Source organism: Semicossyphus pulcher, unplaced genomic scaffold (genome assembly GCF_022749685.1).
Source record: "Semicossyphus pulcher isolate SPU_LCO1_2020_fin unplaced genomic scaffold, fSemPul1.0.p SCAF_12, whole genome shotgun sequence".
Lineage (NCBI taxonomy): Eukaryota > Metazoa > Chordata > Actinopteri > Labriformes > Labridae > Semicossyphus > Semicossyphus pulcher.
This window is the reverse complement of record NW_027211626.1, coordinates 29,750,912-29,765,129: the sequence shown is the minus strand read 5'-3', so window position 1 is coordinate 29,765,129 and position 14,218 is coordinate 29,750,912. Positions and strand designations below refer to the sequence as shown.

Below are 14,218 nucleotides of genomic sequence, written 5' to 3'. Positions count from 1 at the left end.
CACCCTTTCACACACACATTCATACACTGATGGCAAAGGCTGCTACGTAAAGTGCCCAACTGTCAATCAGTCATCACATTCACACACCGTTGACTATGCTACTTAGAGCAGTTGGGGAACACTGACATGTAGCCTGAGGGAGCTGGGGATCAAACCTCCAACCTTCTGACTGAAAGACGACCGACTCTGCCAGTGAGCCACAGCCGCCACAAGACTTGCAGTCAGCTCTCCATAAGTCATGGCCTCTTTAAGACCAAATTAACGTGAAGTCACAAAGGGCAGAAAATCATTGTGGTGCTCATGTCATAGGACGTGCTCTGCATCGCACATCACCAGTTGGCATGTGGACACAAGTGCAACAATGCTTGTTGGTGATTTTGTGTTAATTTGCTCTTTAAATGCTAATGAGAGATAGGGGAGTTAATTACCAACAGCATTCCCCACCAAACAGCGGGGAGTTGGGACTGTCTAGCTTTAAGTGTGTAACCGAACCATTGCACCCCTTGGATGACGTTTTTCACTCTCCCCTCCTGTTTCCAACATCTATATTCCACTCCCCTCTGGCAACTGCTCACAGTCCATTGCACAACAGTAAATATGGAAGCAGAAGGAGCAGCTCTGCCGGTTAGGAGACAGGTGTACACGTGTATGCTGACATGATGAATATACGTGTGAACATGCTTAGTAAGAGTGTGTGTGTGTGTGTGTGTGTGTGTGTGTGTGTGTGTGTGTGTGTGTGTGTGTGTGTGTGTGTGTGTGTGTGTGTGTGTGTGTGTGTGTGTGTGTGTGTGTGTGTGTGCTGCAGGATATTGATTCGTTGAGACAGACAATTAAACCTCCATGTAACCAAGCAACAGAGGATGGGCTCATCTTGAATTGAAGATGAGGCAGGAGATATCAACCCTGACACACAAATAAGCTCTTTTACATGGTTCACTTCCACTCTCCCAGTGCTGAGTGAGAACAGGAGGTTACAAGGGGTGAGGGTGTTTGGGTGTAAAAAGGAAGTATAGTGCTTACATGGCTGCAAGACAATTTCTTTTCTCCCTGCCGCTTTGTGTTCTGGTCAGGCGCAAAAAGCAAAGGAGTTTGCTGTTTTTAGAGCGTGGTCAGCACTTTGCTCCAGCCATGTACCACTCTGGCTGTTTGAGTTTTATTTGTGCTAAAGAGGCCTCAGGAGCAGCAGTTTCTGTTTATTTATTAACCTAAGCATGTTCTCTCTGTGCTAGAGGCATGTTGTGTAATGGAAATCACCGTCAAATGAAGAAAGGCCACCAAATTTAAACTTTTTGATATATACACCTATTTTTAATATATGCCACAAAATGAAGTTGGATAATATTTTCTTAATGCAAAATGTTTGTAGAAAACCTGTTCTTACAGTGTTTAAGTAACTTGTAACTGTGTTTAATTTACATTGTTTATCTCCAGGCCTGTAATTTTGGTCTACACTACATTGTTCTACACAATCAAATCATAAATTGATCTTGTTTACACATGAAAGAAATCTGATATATTAATGTACATGTATGCTGTTGTGGAGCAGTATTCAAATATGCTGTAATCATGACATAAAAGATGCCTTTAATTGATAAAAGGCTTCACAGTTTTTGTTGTAATTAACTGCTGGTGTGGACAAGTGTGGAATGTGGGTTTTTTTTGGTGCCATAATAAAACGAAAGTCACTTCAAAACATTTCATAAACGACTGACATCTCTTTATGATGCTGTTCAAAGCTCTACATTTAGATGCTTAAAGCTAGCTACTGTGAGGAACTTTCGGCTTGTAAAAAAAACCCTCATCCTGCTTTCTGTCATGTGTGTCACTCACTTTAACTTTTAGCCCTGGAAAATGTAAACAAAGGCAGCGTGCAGTTCATCGATTTGTCTGAAACCTACCCCCCGCCAGCAGTGTCAGGCATTATACATAACCATATAGAAATAATTCTATAAATTGCTGATGGTCTGGTCTAGCGTCACTGACTAACAGAACAAGATTCAGCACTTATAGGTTGTAAGTTCAAACTTCTATAAACATATACTTGAAGGTTTAACTGTTCAACATATTGGTATATAATATATATAAGGTTCAACTTTTCTTTTACTCCCTGTATCCCCTTCTCCAGAATTGATCTTTTGCTTATAGTTATTGGTTTCTTCTGTTTGTTTGTTTTTTTTTCATATGTATCAGCTGCTGCCCTGGTGGACCCTGCGTTACATTAACCTGCACCAGCAAATCCTGGAGGCCTGTTCGCCACAGCTCCTTGAATTGGCCCAAAGCAGCATGGACAAAGGTTTGTAAAGGCTTTTATGTGGACATCCTAGCATACATGTAATTAACATGTTTGTGTTGCAGTGTGCTTGACCCAGCATCCTTAGGATTGTACAGCTTATATTATAACTCACATGGCAAGCAATTAGTCTGTACTGGACTACAGGAGATTTAGATGAAAGGTTCTCAACACAGGATAAACAGTAGGACGGCTCCTCATCGCCTCTATAGCACAATATAGTGGGTAATTTCCTGAGCAATGTTTTTCTTCTCAGGAAGCAGGAGGGCTAAGGAGGGAAGGGCCTGGATAACTTATGGGGTCTAATATTTAATGAATTAAAAGCCTCAATTAAATGTATGTTTTTCTCACATTTTTAACTTTATACACCAGTAGATTAAAAAAGAAAAAGAGACAAAATGACCTATGCCTGAGATATATAAAAGAAAAGCGATGAGCATCCGACTAATCCAGATTCTGAGTGTACCTTGGCTCTGCCCTGGGCCTGCCTGTGAACGTTAACAGGCTTCAAGCTTAAAATGATGCTTATCCTAAACTGATAGTAATCTGTGGTTACCTGTCCTGCTCAAACTATCAACTCCAAATAAAACAAAACCCTTTTATTTTATTTATTTTATCTATTCTTATATATAGTTGTATTTACTTACCTGCTTATTTTTTTCTTAGTGTTGCTGCAACAGCTGAATTTCCCCTTTTGGGTATCAGGGATACAAGGATTATCTTATCTAGTTTAAAACCACTGTGTTCCAGTAAGCTCTGCAGGGATCTTGCTGTGCTGATAAAACCTTAAAGGTAGAGAGGTCTGCTTCTTCACAACGGGCCACATGAATTCATCATCGGTGGTTAAAAGATTTTAAGTGGCTGACAATTCTGTGAAACAAGAGGGAAACTTTATCGCTGTGTGTGGTTGCATTCCCAGCTTTGCACTCCTGGCTGTCTCTGTTTTTATAGGATATTTATCTCCTGAGTGCTGGCTTGTGAAAATAATGAATATGATAATGATGTCGACGTCCAGCAGGGTGTGTTTGGTCCTAGACTTGATGCTTGTTGTTTGCAATTGTTTAATCTGTACATTGATGTGTAAATAGACTTGGCCTGTTGTGAGTGAGATTTTCAGTGACACATGATACGGGTTAATCGTATTTGAATATGTGCATGTTCTTCATGCGTATATGTTAGCCAATGTGTGATGTCATACAAAGTGAGTGTTGTTAAAGGTTACTCAGTACTTACATCTGTAATATAAGCTTATCTTTGTATCAATTCATTCACCCCCTACCCCCAACTGTGCCTTGAAATTCTGGGGGCGAAATGCCCCCCCTCTGTTTATCTGAGATAAGATTCATACCGTAGCATTTTACTTTGAGAGGTGTATGCTCAGTCTCCCTGTGAGCCTTACTTAAACTGTGGTGTTGGACCACAATGCACTGCGGAAATTAAATTAATTCTGAGGCTATTGTTTATTTTTTATTAAATTAATCGTGTGTGGTTTAGAGAGCATTTCATATCCCAGCATGTGAATTTAATCCCCTCTCCTTAAAGAAAAGCACGTTTTCTTTTACATCGTTTGAACCCACCAGCAGGACTGTTAACAAAAGACATTAAGGATTGTTGGTTTAATCATCATCTCTTTTTGCTCATCTTTGGAGCTCTGGAGTCAGTGGGTGTTTTTGTTGGAGTCTGTTGTGTGATGGTTAACAGAGTGTGAAGGGTGAGCAGTACGTGCAGGCTACAAAACAGCCCAATCCAACAGCCCATTCCAGAGTAGCAGTTGGCCACACAATCCTTTTACGAGTGACGTGAGGAGAGAAGTGAGGGGGATGCTGTGAAAAGCATGCAGATCTGTTTTTCCCCCACGCTCAGCTTCTCTGGGTCGGTGCTGCAATCATGTTTGCTTTGAGTGTGAGATTGCACTCAGTAGGGAACGTGTTGCTGACTTAATTTCCTGATCTCTTTTCACTTGTACTTCTCATTAACAGCATGACAGCTTTAATTAAGTACGTGTAGTCAGAACAACACTCACCAACTGAATGTTTCTTTATTTCACATCCTATTCTCAGCAGCACTCAAGGAATAGTTTAATTACCCACAGTGAGACAAACTCATGAATGCCTATTGTGCGTGTCTGTATGCTGTAAGAAGGTATTTAAAGAATGTCCGCTGAGGCTGGACTAGCTCAGATCAATACTAAGTGTTTCTTCTTTCAAGTTAGAAAAACACGCCTTTAAATATCTCTAGATATAAGATAGATGCATGGTACAAAGATGGTACAAACATTGTTATTTACATATTTGTATTATGAAAGGAAAATCCTGACATTTAAATGTATAGACCTTATGTTGTTGCTAGATTGAGACTTGAAGAGACCTGCTCTTGTAAAACATTGTCAAACTTAAAAATGGAAGTTAGAAAAAGGATTATAAAAGGAGAAAAATTGATGCAGTAGGGATATCATATTTTTTATTCAACACATTCTTTTCCTTTATAAAACCGCTTACATTACCCACAATGCAACTTGAAAACCGGCAGTTGGAAGGACATTGGTGTGTGACATGCTAGTAGCCCAGAGCTGCTAATCCTTAACTAGAGATCACTTCTTTGTAACACCGGGGACACACCGGACGAGGAAGCGCTGCAAAGCGCCACACAGCGAAAATCGTGCGCAAGCTGGAGCACTTCTGTTCACACCACACGCGCATTTCTCCGCGCCGGTCGACAAGCGCCTCTGCTCCCCAGCTGTCGTTTACTCACATTTGGAGCTGTTTTTTCATCATGCTCTCTCTGTCTTGCCCTCTCTCTCTGTTTGCGTGTGTGTTTTGACTCGCCGCCCGCACCCCCTATAGCCAGCCCACTTTGTGTCTCTCTCTTTCTTGTGTGTGTGTGTGTGTGTGTGTGTGTGTGTGTGTGTGTGTGTGTGTGCGTGTGTGCGTGTGTGCGTGTGTGCGTGTGTGCGTGTGTGTGTGTGGGTCTGGGTGTGTGTGGGTCTGGGTGTGTGTGTGTATCTTCATCTCTCTCACGCTCTGTTTAGATACTGACATATATATAAAAGCACACAAATATAACATCGCATTTGTCAATCAGGGTGTTATATTTTGAAAATTGTTTTATTTTTGAAAATTGACTGGATTCTCTCGTTGTTTCATGTGTGACTTCCTGCCAGGATTGACGCGATAGCTCGCGGCTCGCGCAAAAAATAGTCCAGACGGCGAAACGATCGCTGCAGGGCGCGAGCTTGTAGCCTTCAGCCCCAATCAACACTGACGTAAGTGACATCAGTTGGTGGTAGGGCTGAGCAATATGGCCAAAATCCTATATCACGATATAGGATTTTTCATATCTCGATAATGATATATATCATGATATATCATGTTTTCTGGTAATTTAACAAATAATTAGTCTATATGAAATGACTGCATCTTAAAGCCTATTTTTGGATAATCCTGTGTGAAGTAACTACTTGACAAATAAAGAGTACTGAGTTTCCGTTTTCATTTGGCCTGAGCCTGAGTCCTGTTCTGCACGTTAATGTCCATCTTAAATAAACGGCGCCTCCCTCTATGGTTGGCTCCAAGTTCACGCCCACATGCAAGGATTAGAGCTTAAAGCGTTGTCAAAATGCCTTAAAACTTGCCGTAAAGCAGTTCAGCCGCTGGTTTTGTGACATCACGATAGAGACGACATAGAAAAACACATATAAAAGCCATTTTCATATTGTTTTAACGATATATATTGTCATATTGCCCAGCCCAGTGTATGTCTTTTATAAGATTTCACTCGGCTCAAAGCCTTTATAAAGCGTCGTCAAATCTGCAGTAGTATTCTCCAGCACTTGTAGACCAATTAGATGAGAAATTTGATGGGGATCCATCTTTTAGAGAGGCATGATAATATCGGCATGTAAGCAGTATCAGCCAATAAAGGCTTTAAAGTTTAATATGAGCATTGGTCCCTAATTTACATTTCTGCTGATATGACAGGCCAAGAAGATGACGCTTTAATTTTGCTGATGCAGGACCAGCCGTTGAGTATTCAGATATTCATATGCGATTGTTTAACCACTTAAATACAGCAGTATCACAAGTGTAAATGGTAATGGACAGCATTTATTTAGTTGTTTTGCAACTTGTGAAATTTGCATTTTGGATTAAGCTTCAAATTATCAATGCCTCGAGAACCTTCACAGACAACTTGTGAAATAGTTCACATTTTTAGTATCTTTCTTGTCATGATTGTCTCAGAGAGAGCATCATCAAACCTGTTAGTCAGAACAATTTTACGGGTTTGTTTGAAAATGTCACCCACATTAGTCTCCTAATTTTGCCAAGTAAATGTATACATTTTAAGGAGCATGGTATTCAGACTGCATCTGCCCATGGGCCATAACACTAAGAGTTGACATGTAATATGTTTACTGCACTACAAGAGCAAATTGATAGTTGCTGCAATAAAGTGGGAGAAAATATGTACTGATGTGTATATCAGCCAATATGAGCTATGTAAAAATCCAATGAATAGTTTCAAATAGGACTAGACATTTCACTTAAAGCCATTTCAAGCTGGTGGTGCCACTAAAGGAGAAGTCAGAGGTCATTAGGAAACATCATCTGAGGAACATGAATCTGTTTATAAAACTTCACTGTAATCCGTATTAGAGTTGTCAAGACATTTCATTCTTGACCAAAGTGGTAAGATGTCATTACCATTTGAGAACCATGCTGCCACTGACATGGCTTTAAGTTTGCACACCGCACAGATAAGAGAAGCCTCTTTACCTTTGTGTATGTCTGTATAAATAGGTCAAATATGTCAGAAAGCCAAACTCCTTTTAAGGCGTTAAGTGATTGTAAAATCTTACTTTGAGTACGTTTTTCTTCTTTTCACTAGAGAGTAATTTTCCTGCAGTGTAAAACAGTTGGTGCTAAAGGTGACACAGACGGGTTGCATGTAAAGCTCTCCCTCTCCATCTCCAGGCCCGGTGTGTCGCTTCATTAATGTTGAATAGGAATGAAAGTGTGTGATTTCTCATCATCTATTATACACCACCTCTCTGCTTCCTCCTCCTGCTGGATAATCTCTCTGCCTGCGTGACAGGGCCTTCATTGAGGCCGAATTAATAATCACATCAGATGGAAAGAAAGGGATGGAGGAGACATGCAGCTCAGAGAGGCAGATGAGAGGACAGGCTTTCAGTCTCCCTCTCCATCACATCCATGATCTGTTTGTCTTTTTAATGTGTCACTTCAAGGCCTCAGTTCTTCAGCCGGGACTGTGAAGATTGCAGCTATTCTGGTGCACATGAAAGGTGCTGTCGGTGAAGGGATTGTGAGAAGTTATGAAAAAACGAATTCTCTGTCCTCTTCCACAGTACTGAAATGCCAGTCTCTGTTGTCGGAGCATAGAAACCTGGCCATCCAGTTCCACCTGGAGTGCGTCTACACCAGTCTGACCTACTATGAGTACAAGCCAGCCAAGGAACACATCAAGAAGGCTCAGGAGCTCTCAGGGCTGGATATCAACATGACTGGTATGTACAGCCGCATTGGTGTGGGGGTTAATTGAATGACTCATTGAGAATGCAAATAGACGAGGAGGAGGCTGTCATTCCTCAGCGTAACGATCAAGCCTTTGTGGTACCTGGGTTAAAAGTAACCACTGATCGTTTCTGATTAAACTAGGTGCTCTTGGCAAACGGACGCATTTCCAGCAAAAGTACTTGGCTCAGCTCATCCTCGAGGTCAAGAAAAAGCAGGACCAGCCTGAACAGAAGGATGAAGAGACCAGTCCCATCCCCACACCTCCGGCCATCCTTCCCAAGGTACGACATTCTGTTGTCGTCTTTCCTCTGTGGTGTTTCTGAAGCCTCATTTATGACTTTGGTTCTGTGATTGTTTTGTTGGCTGACAGTAGAGCTCTGCCTCAACAGGACTAAGGAAGCAAGTAACATTAAAATGTTACTTTTTTTTTAGTAATAACTGAAGAATTCATGTGCTTATTGTAACATCATTTCATAACTAGCACGTTTTGTTCTCTGTGTTTAAACATTATCAACCATCCTAGGGCAATGCCAAGATCACATTTTGATTTCAACTTAGCCTTTTTTGATGCCCAGAACAACAGGGGCAAATAATTTGCAGTACTCAGCATCATCAGTAGAGGGAGACGTCCACCTCTGCACCCTTAATACCTGAATATCTGAAGCCTGTTACTCCTGTTGACCCAATTGAATCATCATGCGCTGCACTGCACCCTTCTTCTTGTTTTCAAACCAGGGACAGGATGTTATTGTGGATTCATCGGCAGTAGTTTGGTAATCAGGTTAAGCCTCATGTTCTTCAGGTTCAGTAACCTTACGGCATCATGGTTTTACAAAATGATATTAAAATAATCATCCACACTAATATGTCCCTCATTCCCAAAAATGTACAAACAATATTTAAACATGTAAAATTTATACATATTGAATTGAATTCATTTTTTGAAAGTTACATTTCTCTCCCTAATTTTAAATATGTCAGTATGAAAATGGGATTGTAGTAATGATTAAAAGAGTGAAGGCTGAAGCCGTTGTTTGTTTTGTATTTCTCTGTAATGTGACAGTGTTCTCAAAGTTACTGATAACATTCGTTTTCAACCCTTAAACTCAAAATATATAGTTAGGGTAATAATTTCAAAGATTTTCATGTAAATAAATCTGTTAAGTTGCTATCTATCGCCTAATGAGGTAACATAATGGTGATTGAGCCTATGGCCCACTGATGAAAGCATTTGCATTTGTAGTATACAGTATAATTATGGGTTGGTTGTCTGTGGTGACATAAAATCAATCAGTCAATCAAATTTTATTTGTATAGCGCTAAATCATAACCAGAGTTATCTCGAGACCATTTACAAAAAGGGCAGGTCTAGACCAACTCTTTGTTATGTTATCTAGCGAGAGACATGAATCATGAATCCACCATGAGTAGCACACTGACAAGGAAAAACTTCCTTTTAACAGGCAGAAGCCTCGAGCAGAACCAGACTCATGTTGAACAGCCATCTGCCTCGACTGGATGGGCCAAAAAGTGAGACAGAAGTAGATGCAGGATAGAGACGGATAACATGTGTCTTTGCGACATCATCATCAGCAACAACAAGTAATACATACTTATGGTTACAATGCCAATTATAATGGCACAAAAGTGTAGAAATGAGCAAGAACAGCATAGTAATGCTGAAAGGCTGATAATAATAAATAAGCAAGAAATTCATGGAAGAAATCACAAGCAGTGCCCAGTTAGTGACGCGTTTTCCATCAGCCAGCAGTGGTTGGTCTGCCAGAGAGGGTAGGCGGAGCTAAGCAGCTGCATTTGCGGTTTCTGTAAATGTTGCGAGTAAACAGTAATCTGCTATGGCTGAAAAAACAAAGAAAAGGTGATGACTACAGATACAACTTCAAATAAAAGTAAAAAATCCAAAGAAAAAGAAACAATTTCAACACTCAGATGGAGGCAAACAGTCTAAAAGGGAAAGCAACCGTCAGCAAGGAAAATCAAGAGTTACAACCTTGACAAAGGGAGCCAACTGTAGACGTCTGGTTAAATTGGGAAGCGTACTCCTTTAATTATTGTATATTGCCATTAGGGAGTGACCAAGAGAGTGAAACTGAAATATTTGAGATTGTCAGTTTACATAATTATGGTTGACACCAGTGACTGCTAGTAGACAAGTAATAATCTTTACTCCTGTAATAAGTAAGTATTCAGTCACAGTTACACAAATTCTGTATCAAAAGAGTACATGACAAGAATAATGTCTCTAAACACAGAGAATTTTAAATTACACAGTTGATATTCCTGACAGGCAAAACATGTAACACTTACACAGCAGCTCCAATAATACCAAGATCAATTCCTTAACATTTCCTTTCTTGTTCTGTCAGTGTGATTCCTTACGTTTGTGTCATGTTAGACTGTGACAACCCATTTGTCACACGCATCTATGAAAAAGAAAATCATTTTGTTTCATGTAATCACTCCCTGCTGGTGTTTCGCACAGCTTCTTGGTTAAAGCTGCCGTACACAGACTGTGTCTACCACATCATGATGAAGTGCTGGTCCAAAGCCCACCACAGTGTGCTTACACGCACACTGTCGCACCAGAACACAAAGCAGCAGAAAAGAGAAGAATGGCCACTGTCTAAATGTTTCATCCTGCCTTCCGAGGAAAAAAATTGCTTTTGCGATGTCTTTAAAGCACATACACAGTCAAACAATCCCACACACATCCACAGCGCTGTGATTGTCTAATTTCCCTCCTGTCATGCCTCACAAGTCTCTCATTCATCCCTTCCGTGCATTTTCAAACTCTACATAGGTACTATACTATTTTTGGTACCTGCACGGTCAATCACTCTCCTGCTGACTCCTCTGGTCCTCCTTGCTTACAGTGTATGCTATTATCTATCAGGTTCATTTGTCTTTCAGTGCAGCACTCTTCCATTCAGTTTGGCACAAAGACACATGTCCGAGGAGCAAGATTGGCCTTATCATTGCTGCCGGGTTTTCTTCATTTCATTATTTATTTTTTGGCCTGTATAGCTGTACTACATGTAAATTAAATGTGGCAAATAAAGGCTTGAAACATGTTAGATTTAACTTGGTGAACACTGAAGAAATCCCCTTTACAGCAGCCTAAGAAAACTTTTATCAACATGAAATCCCCACCAAAAAACCGGAACAAAACGACAAACTCTTGTATGGAGTAAAAACTTTGTTTTTGGCTATGCAGGTGGCTTCATTTGAACATGATGTCGTGATGTGCTAAAGAACTAAGGAATGGGGTATTTGTTCTCTCTTCTGTGTACTCCCAAACTATCATTGAAGAGTGTCTGTTGAATTCTCGGTCTTGTGGCCGTGGCCAAGCTCCAGTTCCTTGTGCTGTGCTCAGACCACTAATGCCCTCATTACTGGAGGACGGGGAGTAAATGAGCTCAATCAAGGCTGTCATTAACCAGAGCTCACTGGCTTCCTATCTAGAATGGATAGCAGGAAAGCAGGGAGGAACGCAGATGAAACTCTTCATCACTGGACAATCAGAACCACTGCCAGCAAGGAAATTGGGCCCTTTCTGTCACTGTAGCACTGACTGGACTTGGCTCTCTTTTGTTATTCTAATGAAAGCAAGTCCCATCCCCAGTTCTTGTTGCTGGTGCCAAACCACATTGTCACAGAGTAGGATTTTGGAATGAATTTTCTCTATCAATACACAGTATTTTTGCCAAAAGTTGACCAGAGGAATGCACTTGACTGTTGTTGACTATCATGCATCTTTAAATCTTAAAGCTCTGAACATTCTTCTGAAAGCTTCTCATGAGTGTGTTTAAATGGGTAAATGTGAGCCGTTACAGCACCTGGCCCTGTTCTCTGATTTAAAGGTGGTGTTTAAGGTAGTTTACAACAATTTAACTAATGGATCTGTCCCCGATACCCATCGGCCTGTTAGTTGTTTAGTACAAGGTTGTTTATCTTGAGTCTAGATCAGCAGACATTGTGCTGTGCAAGGGAACATATCTTTATCGAATGAACTATAACCTCTAATAATTATGCAGTCAGTAGAGGAACGAGGGTACACAAAATCAGTGGTTAGGGACAGACCTCCTCCTTTTTACGATCATGGTCCTGAACATTTTTGTAACGAACCTTAAAAATTGAATTTTTGTTTCTTTATTTATAAAAAAAACAACTGGCATTTCATTGGCCATAATTCTTGCCATAAGAATGATTCTCTCAAATGTCGGAATATGGCAGACAAGGAGAGAAATATTCTCTATATGTCAGTAATGTTACAGTTGCTACGAAAGACTCTAACCTGCATATTAATAAATCATGTGTTAAACACCTTAATGGCTATAGTTCAGCATGTTTTATGGATTTCGTGGACCAGTATCTGCACGCACCTCGGAAAGCTTTCCCATATCTATTTGCCATATGTATTAGACATATTATATATGGAACCAGGACAGTGAATTTTTGCATTGAAAATCAAAGCATAAAACAGACATGTATGGGAATGAGGCGTATGGTTGGATGAACTTGGTGGCTCTTAGTTGTTTTCATGTGCCATCGTTTTTGACTGCAGTATGCTGACTTAAATTGTGTTTCTATACTTACAGGACTGCTGTCTGGGTGATGACACCGTACTGGATAAGATCAATTTAGCGGAGCCGGATCAGTATGAGCTGCCTGACCTCAACGGCGAGGAGCAGGCTGTCATCCTGGGACTCTGGTAAGTCCTCTACCTGAGAGCTCTGCACTGTTTCTGCTGCGTTCAAGCTTAAAACACAGGTGTGTTAAAATGGTTGTGACAAAAGGGTTGTTTGTTTTCTTTACAACCAGAGTACTATACCAGGCTAATCAACCTTCCTGCACATTCATTTAAAGCTAATGGACCACTCAGTTCAGTCTGCCTAAGATCAAATATGTGTCATATTTAGAAATCCTTTTACCTAATGTGTCACTGTGACTTAACATCTCGATAAAGATGTTTTTACATCATCATATTACATGGATATTGACTGGATTAATGTATTGATTAACTGATTAACCTTGTTTCACTGCTAGTCAGATTTTGTCTCATGGTTTTGTTTTTTTCTTTGTTTCATAATTATAACTAGTTTGAACATACAGCCTGCTGTCTGGTAGCCTGCAGGTTCACAAAAGCCTTCTAAAGCATAGACTGTATAAAAAGATGCTGCAGCCAGTCAGCAGGGGGCGATAGAGAGGTTTTGGCTTCACTTTTAGGGAGCTGTCATGTCGTCCATCTTTTTATACAGTCTATTGTAGCAACACATAAAAGCATCAGTAGTGAAGTCCATCTGCGTGAGAATGGAAAATATCAGGCTTTCTAGTTGCTATGGAAATTTGGGGGACATTATACAGTGTTGCAGTTGTGCCATCAACAGGATAAATTAGATGTTAGAATATAAAGTCATGTTTCCACCCAAAGTAACAAAAACTTTTAGACTAACGTGCTACTGTTTTTAAGGAACTAAGAAGAGTCCTTCTGCCCATTGATGTCTGTGTTTCCAACGTGGCCTAAAGGCCATAAGTTAATGTCTGTTTTTATGTGTCATTTTTGGTCATGATTATACATTTAACATTACATTTACAACAAAATCAAATTTTCCAGCAGGATTTTGTCCTTTGCATGAATGCTCCATAGGGCCTAAACTTTGTTGTTGGTGCACTTGTCTTGTGCTTGCTTCGGTAACTAAATCAGTTCGTCAAAGCAAAAGGAAAAAATACCCAAACATACTGGTTTGCTGCTGCAGATAAAAAAAAAATGATGGCTGAAATGAAATACTACTCAACTGACTACAAATATTCAGGGCCGCAAGCCCCACCCCTTCAACTTTAATGTTGCCATCTTTTGCGGGCCTCCTGATAACTCCACGTGCCAAGCAAAAATCTGCCTATAGACAACCCAACGCATTTATTCTAATAGTCATGTTATTCTTAAATGTATTCATTCAGTCAGTAATGTAATGCAGTAACTAAACTAAAGTCACAAGTCATCCTTCTGTCAGTACAGTGTCAGTGTGAGCAGGATTTAGGATTGATCAGTGGTGTTTTTTGCCGAGCAGTAAGCAAGTGTAGTATTTTGTTTATTCAGCAATGCACTGAAGTTATTTCTGAGTCACAAGTTGAAGCTCTCAAAAAGTCTATGGGTAAATAAAGTCTGTAAAAGGTGTCAGCACTTCTTTTTCTCCTCCTGTTGTGTTTCTGCACAACTCATTTCTCACTTTGTGACCTTTGGTTTCCCTCCGGACTCATGCTTCACCTCTACTAAATTGTGAACTTGTTTGTGGTGGTGGTTTCATCCAGAAAAGGGGTGGATAGAAGGCATTCAACGCAATATAAAAACCATTTAGCTTCATGGCAAGTCAGT

General features: G+C 40.3%; 1 protein-coding gene across 1 annotated transcript in view; it reads left to right on the top strand.

The window, feature by feature from the left end:
• The window catches only part of ttc27 (tetratricopeptide repeat domain 27), a 71,693-nt gene that overhangs the window by 16,133 nt on the left and 41,342 nt on the right, over window positions 1-14,218 (top strand). The window contains exons 5-8 of the mRNA XM_069658665.1: window positions 2,191-2,293; window positions 7,656-7,814; window positions 7,966-8,105; window positions 12,444-12,556. Of these exons, the coding sequence (XP_069514766.1) occupies window positions 2,191-2,293; window positions 7,656-7,814; window positions 7,966-8,105; window positions 12,444-12,556 (515 nt within the window). The remainder of the gene's footprint in view (window positions 1-2,190; window positions 2,294-7,655; window positions 7,815-7,965; window positions 8,106-12,443; window positions 12,557-14,218) is intronic.